Below are 20,752 nucleotides of genomic sequence, written 5' to 3' on the forward strand. Positions count from 1 at the left end.
AAAAAAGCGCGTAAACACTACGTGCACTCCAACACACCTCCTCCCAACCAACCGAATCGAACGGCTCAGAAACAACGCAAACATACCAACGCACACACAAACCCAAAAAGGAAAGTAAAACAAAAACAGAAGAAAATACAAAGCCAAACACAACAATGCTCACCATTGTAGGAGTCACCCCCTAAGCAACAAAAAAAAAAAAAATAAAAAAAAAATCGGATTCTCTCTTCATCACAAAAGGAAACCACAATCTTGATCATAAAAGACACTGAAAACACCATTTTTTCTAGATCTCAGATCCATCTGGTAATCACAAAATCCTCTCTCTGACCATTTTTTCTCTCCTCAATAAATATCCTGTAAGCTATTTTTTTTCCTCTTCAAATCGCTTACTTCACTGATTATTCGAACCCTAACTTTCACTTTTTTCCGCGCAATCAAGCAATTTATTTTTCTTGATTCTTGAATTGACCGATTTCAGCTATTATTGATTTTTTTTTTGGATTTTTTGGTTAGTTCTTGATTAGTTAACGCGTTTATGTTTTGATGATGGTGTTTAGGGTTTGGTTTTATCGATGGAGAGTTTAGCGCAACTAGAAGCATTGTGCGAGAGGCTATACAATTCGCAAGATTCTGCAGAGAGAGCACACGCCGAGAATGCATTGAAATGCTTTTCGGTTAATACCGATTACATTTCGCAATGCCAGTACATTCTTGACAATGCGTCTACGCCTTACTCGTTGATGCTCGCCAGTTCTAGTTTGTTGAAACAAGTCACTGATCATAGCCTCTCTTTACAGCTCCGTCTTGATATCAGTAATATTTTATTTTATTGTTGTTTCAGTTTTGTGTGTGTATGCCTTTTTTTTTAATTGATTTCGTGGTGTACTGATTTTTTTGTGTTTGTTTTGTGGCAGGGAATTACTTGATTAACTATTTGGCTACTAGAGGACCGTTACCACAGTTTGTTAATGCGTCTTTGATTCAACTTCTCTGTCGTGTTACGAAGTTTGGATGGTTTGATGATGATAGATTTAGAGAAGTGGTAAAGGAGGCTACTGATTTCTTGAGTCAGGTTGGATGTTTCTCGTGTTGTGCATTTCTGCGTGTTATTTCGCGCTCACGTGTTTCATGGATCTTAAAGGTTTCATATATGGTTATTATTATTATTTTTTTGTGAAGTGCTAGAGGTTTTGATGGTACCGATGTGAATTCTTCGTAGGTATATTTAATTTTGGTTGCTTTTTGAATTTTGATGCATAGTTACTCCTTTTGGTAATATTAAAGAAGCAAAACCAGCTCGTAGCTTTGGCCGTTTCGAGTTGTTGCTATGATAATTTCTTTGCTCCTAAATCGGAATGTAACAAGCAAGACCAACTTGCAGCTTTACCCTTGCTGATGTGTTGCTATGATAATTTCTTTGCTACTGAGTTGTCAAGAATTATTCCAAACTAGCTTGCAGCTTTACCCTTGTCGATGTGTTGCCCTGATGATTTCTTTGCTACTAAGTTGGCATGTGTAAGCAAAACCAACTTGTAGCTTTACCCTTGCTGACGCCATGCAACGATAATTTTTTTCTCTCCTAAATTGACAAATTTTTAGCAAAACCATCTTGTAGCTTTACGTCACCCAGTTGCCGCTGCTAAGGATAACTTCGCCCCTAAAATGGGAAAGCAATTTAAGATAAAACAATTATTTTGTTTCCATGTTTTCAGTATGCAATACATGTTTCTTGAGCCAATATGGCTATTTTTATATTCTTGGGGAATGCTTGGGGTGTGGATGATACCTATGCAAGTTTTTCGTTGTTGTATTTTATTTTTTTCCTTTTCGAATTTTGATGTGTACTTACTTGTTACAGGAGTATTAGATGGTAAAGCAATTCATATCTTTATCTTTGACGAGGTCTTGTTACTGTTAATGTCTTTGCTCCTAAATTGGAATGTGATTTAATACTAAATCAAATTTTGTATTTTTTATGAGATAAACCTCAACTTTTATATAATTAAGAAGTTTTCAATTTGTAAGGACAAAACTGTAAAGTTTTTAAAATTTTGGAGGTTCCCATGGCCTGCTCATGTTAAAGTGTAGTTCCTGTCCTGAATTTTTTTTTAAAAAATTTCATTGTGCTAGTCCAAATGGCCATCTTCAGTATTTTGGAAAAAATGAAGAATAAATATCAGATGAAGTTGATTAATTTTTTTTTTTCTAATTGCAAGCTTAAGTCGTACTTTATGGTTAATAATGCACATGGCTTTGCTGTTTTAAATATGTTCTTCTCATCATATCCCATATTGGACTGTCTTTTCCTTCTTAATTAGCATTGGCCCCCTTTTCTATCTAGCAAACTAATTTCTATATGCAGCTTATGGAGATTTTAAATTGTTCCCACTTTATATTGATTCTTTTGTTCTATATTATGCAGTTCTTGATTATGGCTTTTCGAAGCACACTGTTATTGATGAGGTGTGTGTGGAAAGATTTATCATTGTCATTGTTGTAATTATTATTTACTTCTCTTCTTTAAACAGGCATCCAAGGAGCACTATGAAATTGGTTTGAAGATACTGAATCAACTTGTGTCTGAAATGAACCAGGCTAGTTTCTTGCACTTTTTCAAAGTTTCTCAATACTATGATTCTAGCTGTTTTCTTGTGCTAAAAAAATAAAATTAGTTCTTGTTCTTGGGATGATTTCCTAGGGTTTAATGATTCATTGGATATGAGGAGGCCCCATAAGCTTTTAAGCCTCCAACATCTTTAATAAAAATATGAGGGTAAGGTTCTCAAAAAAAAGAAAAAAAAGAAAAGAAAGAAAGAAAAGAAAAGGTAGAAGAAGAAATATGAGGGTAAGTTTTATTATCTTGCATCATGCTTCAAAGTGGAGCTTCATGCTTCATCCACTTGGTTAAAAAAATGGAGTAACGCAACTACATTTCGACTTTGAAACACTCTATACAACATTGTTTTGGGGACAAGTGAATGTTGTCATTTCAAGTACTTATATTTAATATTGCATTGTATGTAGATAACAAATAAACCTCATTTATACTTGAAGTGAATGAAAGACCTGATATCTCCAAGCTTAGATTTTTATTTTAGTTCTTATTTCTAGTACTTAACAGATTCTTTAGAAAATCTCACTCGTTCATTCCTTGTAAAACTCCTTTCTACAATATGCTATGTGATGGTTTTCATAGATCAGCTTCACCACTAGAACAAGACATAAATATCTTACTTTTGCAGTTTGAATATGAACTTTTTACTCGTATCTCCTCTCTTTTCTATCACTTAGCTGTTGTTTTCATTGTTAGCACTGTTCATCACCACCACCACTACCATTGTGATGTTGTCTGATTACTGATATTTGCTTTTGTATTTCTTATTGTGCAAATTCTCAGTCAAATTCAGGGTTGCCTTCAACAAATCATCGAAGGGTAGCTTGCTCCTTTAGGGACCAGTCGCTTTTTCAAATATTCCAAATTTCTTTAACATCATTGAGTCAACTGAAAAATGACGGTAATGGTTTAGTGTTTCCTATGCCCCCCCACCAATCAACTGTGTGCCAGTTATAGCTAATTTCATTATTAGTCATTCTGATATTTTGCATTATTTCTGGTACAGTTATGAGTCGATTGCAAGAGTTGGCACTTTCTCTTTCGCTAAAATGTTTGTCTTTTGATTTTGTTGGGACATCAATTGATGAAAGTTCAGAGGAGTTTGGTACTATTCAGGTTTTGATTACTTATTCTATTACTGTATGATTTTTTAAATTGTAATTACATAACACTAAAATGTGCTATATATGCTGTTTATGGATTGGATTGTTACAATCAAATATATGGCAATTCTGTAGATACCGTCATCCTGGAGGCCTGTTTTAGAGGATCCTTCAACTTTGCAGATTTTTTTTGATTATTATGCCATTACAACATCTCCTCGTTCAAAAGAGGTTAGTTGATGTGTTGCTTCTTTTCCTATGATGCACTATAAATTTTTATGATTCATTTGTTAGAGTATTGACCGTGATCCGTAAAGCTCCTGTAATATTCTTCTTTTTCTGCTTCATTATGTATTAGCATCATTCTTTTTAGCTAGTAGTCTATGCTAAAAGTTTAAAATCTTGGTACATTGAATCAATCTTTGTGAGGAAGATCTTGAATTTGTTAATGTTTGTATGTTAGGATCTTTTGGGTCTTGGTGTGTAGAACTATGGGTTTCTTGTGGGTCATGGTGGAGTTAAATGCATGGAGGTCGTGTCATTTTTTTTAGTTATACACAAAAATGAATGTGGGTTTGCATGTTGGCTATTTTGTGGAAGAAATCATATTATTTGGTTTTGAGGTGAATTCCAAGTAGGATGGTGGATTTGTTGACTTCCTTTGTGTCTTGGAGGAAGATTTTATGGCGCGGCTTCATCTGTTATTGGAATGCTAAAATTTAAGGATTAGTTATGTTCCTTGCATCTTTTCGGGGCTTTCAAGGGTGCTGTTCTTGCTAGTATTTTGCGGGATTGGTGTCTATTCTATATTGAGTTTGGTTTCTTGATCTTCTTTGTTACTTTGGAGGATCTCTTATTTTTATCTCATCTTGTGCATTCTTCCCATGCTAATAATGCATCCTTCTTTAGTCAATTTTTTTTTTTTTTTTTTTGCTTATGGAAGCAAAAGAGCTCTGAGGGAAGAATCTTTGCTTAATGTTTGGACGTAAGCCTATAAATTGTTGGCAAACATTACAAATTTTGCTAATTAGGAGGACATCTTAACCATGCTGATCGTTTAGTAGTTTTGTAACTTTGTACATGGTGCATATTGGAGTTTTTGCATGTAGTTCATCTCATTCTATAAAGTATTGGTACTTATAGTGCTTTTTTTAATGGTATTTTACACTTCCAATGATAAAAAAAAATGTTGGATGTAAATAAACTGAAAGATGCTGTCATGTATGTAAATGTAACTGAACAATGGAAATATTTTTTACCTCATATTTAGTCTAGTTTTTGTTGGATGTTAAATTTAGTCTTAATTTTTTCTGGTTATTCATTATTTTTCTCTTTGAGATGTGGATTTAGGTGTTTGTTTGCTGCTTTACTCCTCACTGCTCTGGGTTCTTATTGGTTTTGTTTCTAGGCTCTGGAATGCCTGGTTCGATTAGCATCAGTACGTCGCTCTTTGTTCACAAATGATGCTGCCCGTTCCAAGTTTTTGGCCCATTTGATGACAGGAACCAAGGAAATTCTACAAACAGGACGAGGTGATGTTACCTTCTTCCTTTTCCTTTTAGTATGAGCATTCAATTTTACCAAATGGTTATTCAAATATAATGCATATTCATTTTGTTGGTTTTGGTTCCTTTGCTGTTACCTCCTCTTTTTTTCTTTTCTTTTTTGGGTGTCTTCTCTTTGAAGGATTTCCTATTATTTTGTTGGTTTTGGTTTCTTTGCTGTTACCTCCTTTTTTTTGTGTGGTGTCTTCTCTCTGGAGGATTTCTTATTCTCCACTAAGATTTTGTTTTTATTTGGAGGATATCGCAATATAAGTTTGTTTTATCTTTAAAAAATTCAATATAATTCCATGCATTTCTGTGTGGGTTTCTATTTTTGTTTTCCCTCTCTTCATTGTTGAGAATAAGTTTTAGTGTGGAAAATTGACCGCTGTTAATGATGCGTACATCTTCCAAGATACGCTAAAATCAAATTTGAATGGTTTGCAACTTGATCCAACAAGAACCTGCCTTAGAGAACTTAAGTTATAGCTCAATTAATTTAAATAAGTCTAAAGTCGTTTTCGTAATTTACTGGCATAATCGAAGCTCAACTTAAAATGCATGTTTCTCTTGTCAAAATGAATTAGAAAGCATGCCATATATCACTGGAAAGATATGGATGTCTATTTTCCAATGCATCTAGAATCACATTAAAATTCCTTAAGCAACTCTAATTAGGACCAAAACAGTAGTGAAAGGTCAAAACTGACAAATTTGAATCTTCTTATTCCAATCTTTTTGTAATGTCGGAGTGCCCACCTACAAATCCTTCTTGAACATGAATTAAATTAACCAAGGCTTGTTTTTTATTATTTAATATTTTCTTGAAGTTCACCCTAGCCCATTGAAGAAGTCTATTGAAAGCCTCTTTGAACCTTTTAGCCCTAAGTCTTTTCACTGCACCAACCATAACCTCTAATGGATCTCTTGGTGTTGCTTGGATCGCATCAGTTAAAGGTTTAGCCACTATTTGGTCATTGCATGCGTAAACTTAGACACACCTATATGAATTATGATGTGAATTTGTATTAGTCCAAGTTAAAGCATGCTTTAAATGGCATGTGGACTTCTTGAGAGGAATTTCTGTAACTATGTTGGTATCAAGTGTTTTCAATCTGTTTGTCTTTAGATTTTAATCTTGCTTAGTGAATACTTGTTAAACAGTTCTGTTGTCTTTTACTGCTTTCACTTTTAATTCTAAAGGGATTTTGAGTCCCAGGAATCAATGTGTCAATTCAGGTGTGTAAATGGTACAGGAATGTGGTAATTTAGTTGTGCTGGGTTTTCCAAACCTTAATTCTGTTTTTGTAGCCATCAGCTAGCCTTTTTCTTATCTCAAATTTTACACGTGTTGTCCATCCCCCCAGTTTGCTTCTCTTTCACTGATTTTGGCGTGATATTGTTGTTATTAGGTCTTGCTGATCATGATAATTATCATGAGTATTGTCGTCTTCTTGGACGTTTCAGAGTGAATTATCAGGTAATTTATTGTATTATAACATTTTTAAATTCAGTCTCTTACTTGTCCTATGTTTTGTTTTCTTGTTCTGCATTTTCCCATGCTATTGGTCTTCAACTTATAGGTTTGTTTGTGTGGACACACTCACGTGCCTGTAGAGACTGCCACTTGATGTTGTATAGCTGTTTACTTGTGCATGTGCATGAGATGGATTTGCTGGCATATGTTCATAGTTTTGCATGATGCTTTTTAATTATGCATTCCATAAACCTGACTCCTTTTGAAACACATAAAATTTACTGCAGTTGTCAGAGCTTGTGAACGTGGAAGGCTACAGTGATTGGATACAGTTGGTGGCAGAATTCACTTTAAAGTCTTTGCAGTCTTGGCAGGTGGGTTGGTGTTTATAGCCTGAATTGTATAAAAAACTAGTCATACCTGGCCTTCATGAGATATAACTGCATCTATGTTTAACAACAGGATGCCTGTTCCTTGCAACCATAATCATTTCTTGCTCATGTGCCTGAAACAATATGCTTAGAATCCATACTACACATTTTGCAACTTATCTGCTGATTAAGTTTATGTCTTACCAGTGGGCCAGCAGCAGTGTATATTATCTTCTAGGGTTGTGGTCCAGATTGGTGACATCTGTACCATACTTGAAGGGCGAGGCACCTAGTTTGCTTGATGAGTTTGTGCCCAAAATTACTGAAGGCTTTATAACATCAAGATTTAACTCTGTGCAGGTCTGCTTGTTTCTAGGATTGATATTCTGATTCTTCTTAAAATTCTACATAAAATGTTGAGTTCCTGTTTGCTGCTCTTTTTTCTGCAGGCTGGATTCACTGACGATGAAGATCCATTAGACAATGTTGAGCTTCTTCAAGATCAGCTAGATTGCTTTCCTTATCTTTGCAGATTTCAGGTCTGGTTTGAAGTTTCTATATATAATATGTGATGGCCTCCCTGTCAGTTATCCAGCCTGGAGTTTTCTTGGTTTTGAAGTTCCAGATAAAATTAATTTTAGTTTCATGAATTGCATGTGTGTGAAACTCTTGATCTTATCAGCCAATCAAGGCTAGGGGTTTGTTGTGATTATTTCTACCCTTTTGTTTTTGCAGTATCAAAGCAGCGGTTTTTATATAATAAACACAATGGAGCCTATTCTGCAATCATACACGGTACGTTAAGTGTATTTGATGAGATATTCTTTGAATGTTGACTATTTTTGGAACTTAACATGATAAATAATCTTAAACATTATTTTCGAATGGCTTATACAGGAAAGAGCACGGCTACAGACTGCTGATAACAATGAACTTGCTGTTATTGAAGCAAAACTTTCTTGGATTGTTCATATCATTGCTGCTATTCTTAAAATTAAACAATCTACTGGCTGTAGGTAATTCGTTTTCTTTTTTCTTGTCATATATATATATATATAATATATATTTTTTTTTTGCAATTTGTGATTGGAATAACATGCATATGTATTTGCAATTACCAATGTATTTGCTGTGTATCTCATGCAGCGTGGAGTCGCAAGAAGTGCTTGATGCAGAACTTTCAGCTCGTGTTTTGCAATTAATAAATGTTACTGACAGTGGGCTACATAGCCAGGTATACTGACAATAATGAACTGTAATATGAAATGGAATGTAGTGTAAAATTTTTTTTCTTCTCGTTTTCTGTTTAAACAGCATATGAGAGTCTTTTGTTTATGCATTAGCACAGCATTGATACACAATCTTTAATGATTGCTGCATCATGTTATCTATTCAAATATTGGTTTATACACACAGCATTCATACACCATTTTCGTGTTTGAATCACTCTAATGTACATTTATTAATTTGCAAATCTAATTTTTACTATTCAATTTATTAGTCCTTTTATAGTTTGTGCATGTAAAAAAATTGATCAATTTGGTTGGAGCTTTGTTTCTGAGATGCGAGTATACTTTGTTATTGTTATTTGTGTTGATTTAAAGTTTCATGTATGTTAGAGCAATGTGGTCTACATCTTATCTTCTGGTTCTAAAAATTATTGCTGAATCAAAACCGAGTAGTTTCATGGACATTGACATTGTGATGCTCTGCAGCTTAGGTGTACTGGGCATATCATCTCACAAACCAGCAGATGAACACATTGAAAGGATAGATTTTGGAAAAATACTGTATTATTTGATATTGACTTGTTTTAAACCCTTTTTTTTTCTTAAAAAAAAAACAGATACCACTCACTTTTGGTTTTAAAAAAAGTGAACTACTCACTAGAAGCTAAAAAATAAGGTTTGAACAGAATGATGCATTGACCCATTGTCATATTTTGCTTCTATATAATTGCTTTGATGCACATTTTAGTAGACTTATTTCAAAGACCAATATATTGGTGTCAAAAAGCAACTCCAGCAAGATGCGAATAAAACCACTAATAGATCAACAATCATCAACTCTTCTTACAAGCCCTTGGTAGTCTCTTCCTGAAGTTCATTAAACCTTGCCCAACACCCTTCTTGGTTTGACTTGAATCTGTCAGTTTTGACCTTTTGCCTAATAATGTGGTCATTACATCATCTTCATTGTATTTAAGTTAATTGGTTTTCCACATGCCAGAAACGATCTTCTTTTATGTTTGCTCATTGTCAAAACTATCCTGCCACCGTTGGTCTTGGAGACTGAAAATTTTCTCGTTTCTTCATATTAGAGATTTCAAGCTACAAAATTTATGTTTTAGTTTATTGGAGGGTTAAAATGTGTCATTATTGGCAACTTGTTGCTTGCATTTCAATTTGTTAATTGTTTGCTGTCATGTGGTATGGGCATATGGGGTGATGGGTTATTGTAATATCATTGTAGAATTCCTCGCTCTGGCATCTTTAACCAGTTGGGAGATAGGATTCTCTCTTTTGCAAATATTCTCAGACAGGCTTGGGGTTACCTTGGAATATGTATAACATGGCTCACCACTTAATTTATGAAACTTAGCTACAATATTGTACTGTTCATTCCTGTGCTCAAAGTTGATACTTTATTTTGCTTTGTCACTCTAGTTTAACGTAGGGGGATTCCATGAGATGTTTAATATGCTGTCATGTCTATCCTCTTGGTTATCAATTTATCATTAACACTTGATCTGCCTAAGGTTTTGTTTATAACTGCAGTTACTATATATGCATGAAGTTACACCTATAATTTGCATAGGTGCATATTTGCCTTTTCCTTCCTTTTTTGTTAAGAGAAGAATGGTCTTTGTATTTTTCCCCCCAAAAAGCTATGAAGAAAGATCTTGTGAAATCATTGGTCTAAAAAAATACATTTGCTTGCCATCTCCGGGGTCGTGCATTTTTGGCATTTTTGGTTCCATTATCTTCGAACTAAGTTCCACCGATTTCTTAATAACAACCTTGGCATTGGTTTTGTTGGTATGCTCATTACCCTTGTATTTAACAGAGATATGGTGAATTAAGCAAGCAAAGACTTGATCGAGCGATTCTTACCTTCTTTCAGCATTTCCGTAAGTCTTATGTTGGCGACCAGGCTGTGCACTCGTCTAAGGTAATGGGGTTCTTATTTGTCTTTGTTACAAGCTTTTCACTTGTCACTATTCTCAAGTCCTTTTCTCTGTGCTGCAGCAGCTATATGCTCGTTTGTCTGAACTTCTTGGACTCAGTGATCATCTACTACTATTAAATGTGATTGTTTCAAAAATAGCTACAAATTTAAAGTGTTATACAGAGGTGAATGCTTCATTCTGGATTTTTCCTTGATTTGTGTTCATTCAGAATTTTTTTTTTTTCATGCCTTTGTTTGTGCTTGATTTAGAGTGAGGAGGTCATTAATCATACATTAAGCTTATTCTTGGAGCTGGCATCCGGGTTAGTATACTGCTTCCTTGTTTGGCTGAAAGTAGTAGTGTTAGTTGTTATGTTTTGACAAAGTTAGTTTATTTTCATCAACAATGATTGGTTGTCTAACTGGGCATTCTTCATCTGTTTATTTTTATTACCTTTTTTGTTTAGGTATATGACTGGAAAGCTGCTTCTGAAACTGGATGCTATCAAATTTATAGTTGCCAACCATACTGTAATTCCAGATCTGACACAGATTGTTTGCTTAATCATTCTTCTTTTAATTTGTTATTAATATTAAATATTCATTTTGAATTTTTAGAGGGAACATTTTCCCTTCTTAGAAGAATATAGAAGCTCTCGTAGCAGAACAACCTTCTATTATACTATTGGCTGGTTAATATTTATGGAGGATAGCCCGGTGAAATTCAAGTCTTCGATGGAACCGCTTTTGCAAGTACTCTTCCAACCCCCTTTTAATTTTTTTTTTTCTAGAATCTTGTCAATTCCTCAGAATGAAAAAGCTTTTTTCCTATAATTTCATTAATTACCTAATAATGTTTATTGTGTTTTAGGTTTTTTTAAGGTTGGAAACAACTCCTGATTCGATGTTTCGGACTGATGGGGTGAAGTATGCACTAATTGGGTTAATGAGGGATCTTAGAGGAATTGCTATGGCCACAAATAGGTTGGTATATATTTTAGGTATGAGGTCTATGATTGATGAACAGTTAGGTTTCATGTCCTTTCTTCTGCTATCTCAGTCGAAGAACGTATGGGCTTTTATTTGATTGGCTGTATCCTGCTCACATGCCGCTTCTCTTGAAAGGCATCTCGCATTGGACAGACACACCGGAGGTATGGAATATGAGAGAGATTTGACATCTTAGGAGACATTTTTTTTATCATGATTTATCTAATTCTCAACTTAAAGAGCCGTTTTTAGAATCTTCTAATGAAACTGTTTGTGTATCTTCCATGCAATTTTTTAGTCAAATTTGTAATATGTTCTGGAACCACTGACTACTTTATCTCTTGCAATAAGGTGCTGGAAGAGAGCAAATGAAATGTGACTTTGCCTATCTTATCCATATATTATAGATTGTTAGTCTGATTTCAGTGTTTCCTATATAGAAATGTCATTATTTGATTTGGTGCTGCAGGCGACAACCCCTTTATTAAAATTCATGGCTGAATTTGTGTTGAACAAGGCCCAACGTTTAACTTTTGATTCGTCATCTCCTAATGGCATTCTTCTTTTCCGGGAAGTCAGCAAAGTAATTGTAGCCTATGGAACAAGGATTTCATCTCTTCCAAATGTTGCTGACATATATGGCTACAAATACAAGGGGATATGGATTTGCCTAACCATTCTCTCAAGAGGTTAATATATGACCCTCTTATTATTGTTAATTGGTGGATTTGTATGCTGTGATTGATGAAGGTTGCTTGAATTTTGTTTACTTACCTTTTGCATTGAGTTTGTTGCTGGTATTTTATATTTACTTGATAAATTTTTATATACAAACTATTCTTAGAGAAGTTATCAAGGTCCATTGGACTGAAGAATTGTGCATGCACATGCCTGAAGATGTTTACATAGAAAAAATACAAATGTTTACTGTCTAGCACTTTATTTATTTGCTTGAAAAGAACTTCTCTTGTTATCAACCTGCTACCCATCTGTTTTCCATAGATGTCTAATGAGACTCAGTAATTTTTATGATCAATCCTAGTTTGATTCATTTTTATATTGTTTTGTGGCATTTGTAATTTATATTCTTTGTTGCAAATGTGTATTTCTTATATTTGAATGGTAGGGATGGCAGTAAGTTGAGTTAATTGATGACTTTTTGCTGTTCATTTGTTTCCTTACTGGCTGAATATTCACTGAACCACACCACAACTTTCCAAATATGCGCGCGCGCGCGTGTTGATGTTCTTGTGTTTGCCACTTATTGGCAGCTCTCGCTGGAAACTATGTCAACTTTGGTGTCTTTGAACTGTATGGTGATAGAGCACTCTCTGATGCACTTGATATTGCTCTAAAGATGACGCTCTCAATTCCTCTTGCTGATATATTGGCATTTCGAAAGGTATGTAGGACTTATTGGCTGCTATTCACACTCCATTGATGTTTTCCTGCATCATGTATTCCTCTACATTCCCTATTAGTTTATTGATTTGTGTTTGCTTGTTTTTGTTACCCTGCAAGGTTTAGTTTTGTATGTACACATGCTTGTGTGTTTGCATGTCCTTTTCTGTTAAGGACTTGGGGGTTCTATTACACTACATTTTAAGCACACCTTGTTTTGGCATATTTATCTGGTTGTAGAGGTGGTTAATTTAGTTAAGACTGAGATGATTCTCTTAGTTGGTGGGGCTCCCTGGAACATATTGGCTAACATATTGATGCAAGGTTAGTGGCTGTTGCTATCCGTGGTGGGATTATTTGTTCTTCCCCATGGGATGAATATCCAAACTTCAAAGGTTTTTAAACTACCCGGGATCTCATTATTTAGAAGTTTGGGAAGTTAGCAGGTTGGTGGAGGGATTATCTTTTTTAAGGGAAGCAAGGCTGATACCTATCAATAGCATGCTTTCTAGTTTTGTGTATTTTATGTTGCCATCTACTGTTCATTATTCTAGCAAAGAAGGTAGGAAAGGACCAAAGGTAGGTTACTTTGAAGAAATGTAGTATAATGATTAAAAGGTCATTTGGAAAAATGGACCTGTTAGTTTTTTCTGTTAGTACAGGAGGGTTGGGAATCAAATTCTCATGCCTTTGTTGAGTCTTTTTTTGAAAAAAAATCTAAAGATTTATGTTGGAGAGGTATCATATCTGGAGAAAGGTTATTCAAGTCAAATACAGGGAGGAGCATATTTTGGAATTCATAGGAATTAATAGAGCCTTATGACGTGTGGGTGTGGAAATTTGTTAGGAAGGATCTGAGACTTTATGCTTAATGCGAGCTTTTTTGTGGGTAATGCTTTTTCACTCTTTTCTGATACAATTCTTGGTGTGGCAAATTACCACCAAATGTTCAATTCCTGGTTCTCCTTTTTTGTCCAGCAGGGAGTTATGGCGCTAGTTAAGTGGGATATTTTGGCAAGTTCCATATGTTTGGAATGTGTCAATAGAGATTCATAGAAAGGGTTAAACTTATCGGAAGGGATATTTAGATGGGTGCTTGTTCGGGAGTCCAAGAGTTTTATAAAATGTTCTTGATGGAAAGAGATGCTATTGAAAAATCTCGCAAGAAGAATTGGACAGTAATGGAACTAATTCTCTTTCAATTTCTTGGCCAGCAAGAAGTTGCCTGGTTAAGATTGTGACTGTTGGTGGATAGAAAAGGTGAATCAATTTTATATATGCCATTTGCAGTTGAACTTATTTGCTGCTTTGTTTCTTGAATATATTTTTTGTGGAAGCTGTTGTGTGAAGCTGTGGTTGTCATTTTGGTTATTTTAGACTTTCTGAGGTCAGGGTGTTTGCGGCAGAATTAGGAATCTGTGATGTAGAGTTGAATCTGCGCGTTTCTGGCTTTAAGTATTCGAAGTTTTAATCCAATTGGATTAGGATGGTATATTTCTTGCACAGGGTTAGAATTGGATCACTCTTCCTCAATATTCTCATTGTTTTATGACCAGATTAGAACTATAGACATTTCTTGCACACACTAAAATATTTTGCAAATTTAGATGACAACGTGGATCAACCTGGTGCATTATTTTACTGTTTGCACTTGGTGATTGTTCAGCACCTCCGTGGTTGATGCAGACAACAATTCAAGCAAAATTCTTGTATTTTTATGTAATTTTTCAAAGATAGGGTAATTTCCATATTGGCTGGAATTCCTAGGTGTTATTTTTATTTTTTATTATCTGTCCTAAAACTTTTGGTTATTTGGGTCTTCCTATTCTAAACAGGAGTGGCAATATTATTTTGTTTAGGAGTCTTGGATTGTTGTCGGATTAGGTATGCAACTATGACATAGCTTTGTGAGGAGTAGTATATGAATATGCATGCCTTTAGTTCTTTGTTTTTAGAAAGGGTTTATGAAAGAATTTCCCAGCAATTATGCTTTGAAATGTTGTGATGAAATCCATCTTAGGTGCGTAACTCCTAAGAACCCTTTGCTTGATCCTTATGTTTTCCTTCTTCCAGGTGTTGTTCCTAGAAACCTGCTACCGTGACTCTACTGTGCTTGTATGCACATGTCTGCACTTGCATTCTTTCTTTTTCAAAAATTTTTCAGATTCCATTTTTTGTTGTCAGAATTTTATTCTTATTATCCTTATTTTGGCTGATGCTTGATTTTTAGCTTACCATTAGGTGTTTGGTTGATTCTCTTGTCAATTTTGCCTGCAATTCTATTTTTCCACTTCTAATGGCAAGTTCATGTATTTGGCATTTCCTTGCAGCTAACAAGGGCTTACTTTGCATTCTTGGAGGTTCTATTCAGCAGCCACATTGTTTTCATATTGAATCTGGATACAAACACCTTCATGCATATTGTTGGTTCCCTGGAATCAGGTCTTAAAGGTCTGGATACAAATATCTCATCACAGGTATGTCATGCCAATACTGCAGATGGCATCACTCCTCTCACTAGCTTACCCTGTCATTTATGCATGGCGATATGACATGCCAACACTCATGGCATATCAGAATGTGATACCATTTATATTTGATTTGTTCTGCTGATTCCCTGCATTTAAGCTAAAAAACTGAACTTTTCAGTGTGCATCTGCTGTTGACAATTTGGCTGCTTATTATTTCAACAACATCACAATGGGGGAGGTACCCACCTTCCCCACTGCTATTAATCTTGCTCGTCATATTGCAGACTGCCCCAATTTGTTTCCTGAGGTTAGTCAGGCTATTCTTTATTACAGTACCCCTCCCTAACATTATTTTCAAGTCTTGTGTGGCTAAACGAGTCTGGCATAAGTTTTTTTTTCTGTTGTGTACTTGATGGTGTGGTGCCCTGCCTGCCTGCCAAAGAATTTTCACTTATCTGTATATGGTGATTTTTTTATGTTGATTTTTGAGTTTTTCTTTTCTCAGCAAGAAATATTTTAGATGTCAATTGTGCAAGACCTTAGAAGCTATAATTTTCCTTTCCTTCTGTTATGAGAGTTTGCTGTGGGGAGGTATAATGACAGAAAGAGGATGGATGGTTAACTAAGGAACAGTGGAAATAAAGGACAAGTCAGAGAAAATGTGGATCTGAATTATTACTTTGTGTTAGTATTTTTTCTTTAATGTAACAGGGGATAACTCACTCTGAGATCATTATATTGTATGTTGATTTTTGAGTTTTTCTTTTCACAGCAAGAAATATTTTAGATGTTGATCGTGCAAGACCTTAGAAGCTATAATTTTCTTTCCCTTCTTTGATGAGAGTTTGTTGTGACGAGGTATAAGGACAGAAAGAGGATGGATGGTTAACTACTAACCCTTGTTTGGAAGCAAGGAAGGGTGGAAATAAAGGATAAGTCAGAGAAAATGCCAATCTGAATTATTACCTTGTGTTAATATTTTTTTTCTTTAATTTAACAGTGGACAACTCATTCTGAGATCTTTATATTGTATGTTTTTTTAGAAAAAAATTTCAGAAAGCCACTTTTCTTCATTACTTTTACAGAATAAACAGTTCCTTTCTTTTCCTATTGCTTTTTTATGCAACTCCCTGGTAATTGTTACTCATCCACTGGGATTAAATGACTCTCAGGCTGTTGAGTCTTTTACTGCTCTTGCTTGGTTGTTACTGTGTTGGTGTTTTGACCTTAGCAAATGATGTGTGCATCAGTTAATTAATTTTTATTATTTGCTATCGGGGTTCTTATCAGTTGCATATCCAAGTGATATACATGCTATATTTGACATCTCTTGTAAGCTGAACCATCTGTTATATTTCAATGGCTGTTCAGTGCGAGCTCCTTTTTGCATGTTTTGATGTGAATCAAATCACATTTTTTTTAGTTGTTGACGATGTCTTCTGGCACCAAATAAAGATTTCATATAACATGCTTTGTCTTTCGGAGCTTTCTTCTTATTTGCTTAATTTTGTGCAGTTTTAGATTTTATTTTCATGCTGTTGTTTTTGCATGTTGAACACTTGGGTAACTTGAATAGTTTCCTTGTATTTGCAGATACTGAAGACTCTGTTTGAGATTGTTTTATTTGAGGACTGTGGCAACCAGTGGAGTCTTAGCAGACCCATGCTGAGCTTAACTATCATTAGTGAGCAGGTAATAGTCTATGGCAAATCCTTGTGTTGTTGTTGATAGTTGTCTTCTCTAAACTCAGTTTCTTTGAGTTACAACTTTTATTTTATGTTTGCTTATTATTTGACAATAGGAAGTTAACATGGTTGTGGCAATTCATATATTTGATTTGGATGACTTTGGATCTTCCTTTGAGTTGCTTGTTTAGTTACAGAGTTTGTACTGTCCTTTCTTTTTAATATTTGTCTGAGATAAGCACCATCACTTTGCAGATATTCTCTGATTTGAAAGCTCAAATCTTGGCTTCACAGGTAAAATATTTACTGCACTTATTGACATGAAGGTGTTTTTTCTTTTAATTTTTAAACAAATTGTAGTTAGTGTCTACCTGGTTATGCAACTATTATTTTGAAGAGAATAAGTCATTAGATTAGTAGGACTTGCCACTGGGTCCCAAATTAAGATCATCTAATGGCTCACAATCTTCTTGAAACTGAATCTTCTTTTTTCTTGTCAAATATCATTTCTCCATTTTAAATAGGATAGTCATTTTGGTTCAAGTTTGTATTTGTTATAGCTATACTGTGTTTTATTATACTTTGTGAACTCTATTTGGGTGGACTAAAATAATGTATCGAAGCTAGAGTTATTTCTCGCACACAAGTAACACCTGACCCACAACCAATGGCCTGTCTCCTAGCCCCCATACCAATGAAATACAAATAAAGAAACCCGATAACCTTGAAGTTATACAACAAAAATAAATAAATTCTGGGCAGGTAAACAAGTTGACAGGGAATTAAATTCCAAGTAACTGTGCTATTATGTAAATGTAATTTATTACAGGTCAAATTTATACTGAAAACTGTCCCCAAAACTAGCGGCAATGGATAGAATTTGTCTGACACTTTAGTTAGTAGTTTGCTTTGGTGCATATTCTGTTGATGTTTGATAGGGCTTAGAAGCTGGTAAACCCCCTCATATTACTCCTGTCCAGAGGTTATGATAAACCTTTTTGACCAATGATTACCTGTCAGCCACAACTGTTCATAGTTTCTGGTGACCACCAGGTGTTTATAGTCAAATTGTAGACAGTCATTTCATTTCATATCATATTCGTAACTGGAAAAGACCAGCACGGTTTACATGACATTTTAGTTTCACAAAACTCATGCAATCCCAGAGTAAGCTATTAGGAGTAAATAGGAGGCTGCATTTAGTTGTGGGGGTTGGACTTGAACAGTTTAAACTACTGTAAATTAATGGTGCTTTTCTATCATCTATTATGCTGCCTCCTGTTTCTAAAATGCCATCCCTCTGCTGACACTTTCTTTGCGTAATACTGCAGCCTGTGGATCAACATCAGCGGCTTGCCCTTTGTTTTGATAAACTGATGGCAGATGTTACTCGAAGCTTGGATTCAAAGAACAGGGATAAATTTACTCAAAATCTGACGGTTTTCAGGCATGAATTTCGTGTCAAATAGTTCCAATGTCTTTGCTTGTTGCTCTGCTTTGCTTTGGGGACTGAATTACACCTGCAGAAGATTTTGATTTGAAGAATTGCCATACGCATGCTCCATACACAGTTGTACACAAACACATGGTTTTGTTGCTCATTGACAAGGAACATGTTTCTTCTGCAGTCTTTAGACTTTGTTACCCAAATCACGTGAAGCAGATATTTTGTATAACCCAAATGTCTGCTATGGAGAAGGTGTTGTGTGAATTTTTTTATTTTATTTTTGTAGACCCTCCCTCCTCTCAAAAGTTTTTAAGAGGGATGATACTAGAAATTTAGATAGGGTACTATGCCAAGGGGGTCATTAAAAGGTGAGGTGGTTGTGGTTTGATAGATAATTTTAGGGTATCGATTCTTTTTAGAACAAAGATGTAAATCATGATGTTTACTTGGTGTTTTAGAGGTGGGCCAGTTGGAAATAGATTTTTTTGTACATTAACCCCTACTTTATTCTTTGTATTTGTTGATAATAGAAAGGAGAAGGGATGAAATTTCAGTCATTCTTGTTTTCCCTTCCTATCATGGAAATTGTTTCCTATAACCACTAATTCTTCAAGTTTTTTACCTTTTTTTGATTCTGTCGCCTATGTAGATATGATGCCCACTTCGGCGCAGAGCGTTCGTGCTCACGAGGTATGTTCATCCAGTCAATTATGGCTGCCGTCTTTTCTTTGTTTTTTCCTTTTTCGAATTGAATGTAGATGTTAAACTTTTCCTTTCAAGTCATCGTTTTCAATTTTTAATTTCTTGTACAAGAAAGTTTTTCCTCCATACATCGGCATACCCTCCCTGAATGGAGCATCAATTCTGGTGACAACATATATATATATATATATATATACCTATATATATATATGTTTGTGTGTGTGTGTGTAATGGATGTTAATTAATGGGGGCACACGGACGGTGTTGGGTTAGATCATAAGTGGTTTTATGCTCTCGACTGTCAACCAAAAAAGCAAGAACTTCCCCGTGGTTTCTTTTCCTCTCTCACCACGTTTGGAACTGATCGGAGCATGCACAAGCCACTTCATGCGAAAGTTTCCAGAGCTGGGCAGTCCATGATGTTACTAGAAATTATTACAATCCATGTAGGACGGACAAGGTTGCATATTATTTAGACCCACAACATCAATATAGTAGCTACAGGTAAATGTTTTGACGAGTCCAAAACGATGTTATGTTTGCTGAATATATTGGTCACCTCACCTCACAAATTGATAATGAGTTTATTAGAATTGAAATTTCATGATTTATTTTAATTTTTTTTTTTATAAAGTTTAATTTTTAATTTGAGTTTTTTTTTAATTTATTATTTAATATTGATTTGATTAAAAATTAAATTTTATAATTTTTTTTAATTTTTTTTTTATGAAATTATCTCAAACTCATAATTTAGATCATAATCTGGATTGTAAGTTAACTCAAGTTGATTTTAATTAATTTTTTGTTTTTTTTTATGTTTTTTTTTTCAATTTTATCTCTCAATATTGAGTTATTAAGCATAGAATTTATAGTTTGTTTTAATTTGATTTTTATATGGTTATCTTAGTCATGTAATCTGTATTGTGAGTTTTGCATGTTAACTGAAATTGTTTTTTTTTTATCTTTTTTTAATTATTTTTTTTAATTTCATTTCAATGTGTGCTGCTTTAAAAATTAGATTTCATAATTTATTTTGATTTATTTTTTAAGAAATTGTCGATTTCATGATATAGGTTGTGGATTTAATAGGTTAAACTTGATTGATCCAGTATGTTATCTAAATATTTTTTACAGTTTAATAGGTATTTTAGTAATCCATAATATTAGATAGCGACTTTTAAATCTTTTAAATTATAATTTTATAATATATCTCAATATATCCAAAACTCCTTCAATCTAAGAGTAAAACTCACCATTTAAAGTCGTGAATGCCATGATAATATGAAGTTTTTTCTTTCTTCTTCAAGTGGCAGGTCACGGTGGACGTGAACAGGGCGGGCTTTGTGCTGATGTTGTTATAATCGTCGCTTTTGAGTAGGTGGGAGTTGATGTCCGGTCAGCGAGATTGGTTCGAAGTGGAACAGGGTCCGTGGGCGCCATTTTGGGTCAGTGCTGCTACGAAAAGGACATTAAAAAGCATAGCAAATCCAAGAAGTGCCCCAACAGAAATCCAATACCAATACTCTTCCATAAACATGCCTCTCACTTTGAGAAGAACCTTTCCAACTGCGGGTTCAGAAAATGCTGTCCAATCTATACACCTGTCAAGTTGATTAGGTTATATTACATCAATTCCTGTACAGTTTTTTTTTTTTTCTTATTAGAAAACACATTTGCAAATATTTTTTTACATGAAAAACAATTGATCAAACCCACATCACTATCAATAATTTAGTAAAAACTAAATATATGTTTGATATTATAGTGCCAGGAAAA

General features: G+C 34.6%; 1 protein-coding gene across 8 annotated transcripts; it reads left to right on the plus strand.

Moving 5' to 3' along the window:
• The first annotated feature begins 117 nt into the window (after positions 1 to 117).
• Positions 118 to 20,687, plus strand: LOC118053952 (uncharacterized). 8 transcript variants are annotated; one of them, XR_012167992.1, is made up of 31 exons: positions 119 to 306; positions 561 to 816; positions 918 to 1,075; positions 2,532 to 2,597; positions 3,401 to 3,518; positions 3,624 to 3,733; positions 3,856 to 3,951; positions 5,129 to 5,252; positions 6,677 to 6,744; positions 7,029 to 7,115; positions 7,320 to 7,472; positions 7,562 to 7,651; positions 7,848 to 7,907; positions 8,010 to 8,128; positions 8,259 to 8,346; positions 10,179 to 10,283; positions 10,361 to 10,465; positions 10,551 to 10,603; positions 10,748 to 10,811; positions 10,899 to 11,033; positions 11,152 to 11,264; positions 11,341 to 11,434; positions 11,740 to 11,959; positions 12,542 to 12,672; positions 15,002 to 15,148; positions 15,321 to 15,449; positions 16,736 to 16,834; positions 17,083 to 17,121; positions 18,159 to 18,274; positions 18,924 to 19,480; positions 20,284 to 20,687. XR_012167992.1 is itself a non-coding variant. In XM_035065370.2 (31 exons), exons 2-31 carry the CDS (start codon positions 576 to 578, stop codon positions 20,352 to 20,354), a joined length of 3,240 nt encoding a protein of 1,079 aa, XP_034921261.2. In that variant the 5' UTR covers positions 119 to 359; positions 561 to 575; the 3' UTR covers positions 20,355 to 20,687. The 8 variants fall into 8 exon arrangements, 7 of the variants coding, with proteins under 7 accessions (XP_034921263.1, XP_034921261.2, XP_073260839.1 ...); XM_035065370.2 differs by having other exon boundaries at positions 119 to 359; positions 18,924 to 18,964; XM_073404738.1 differs by having other exon boundaries at positions 18,924 to 18,964.
• The last annotated feature ends 65 nt before the right edge of the window (positions 20,688 to 20,752 follow it).

This window comes from Populus alba, chromosome 1, assembly GCF_005239225.2.
Source record: "Populus alba chromosome 1, ASM523922v2, whole genome shotgun sequence".
NCBI lineage: Eukaryota > Viridiplantae > Streptophyta > Magnoliopsida > Malpighiales > Salicaceae > Populus > Populus alba.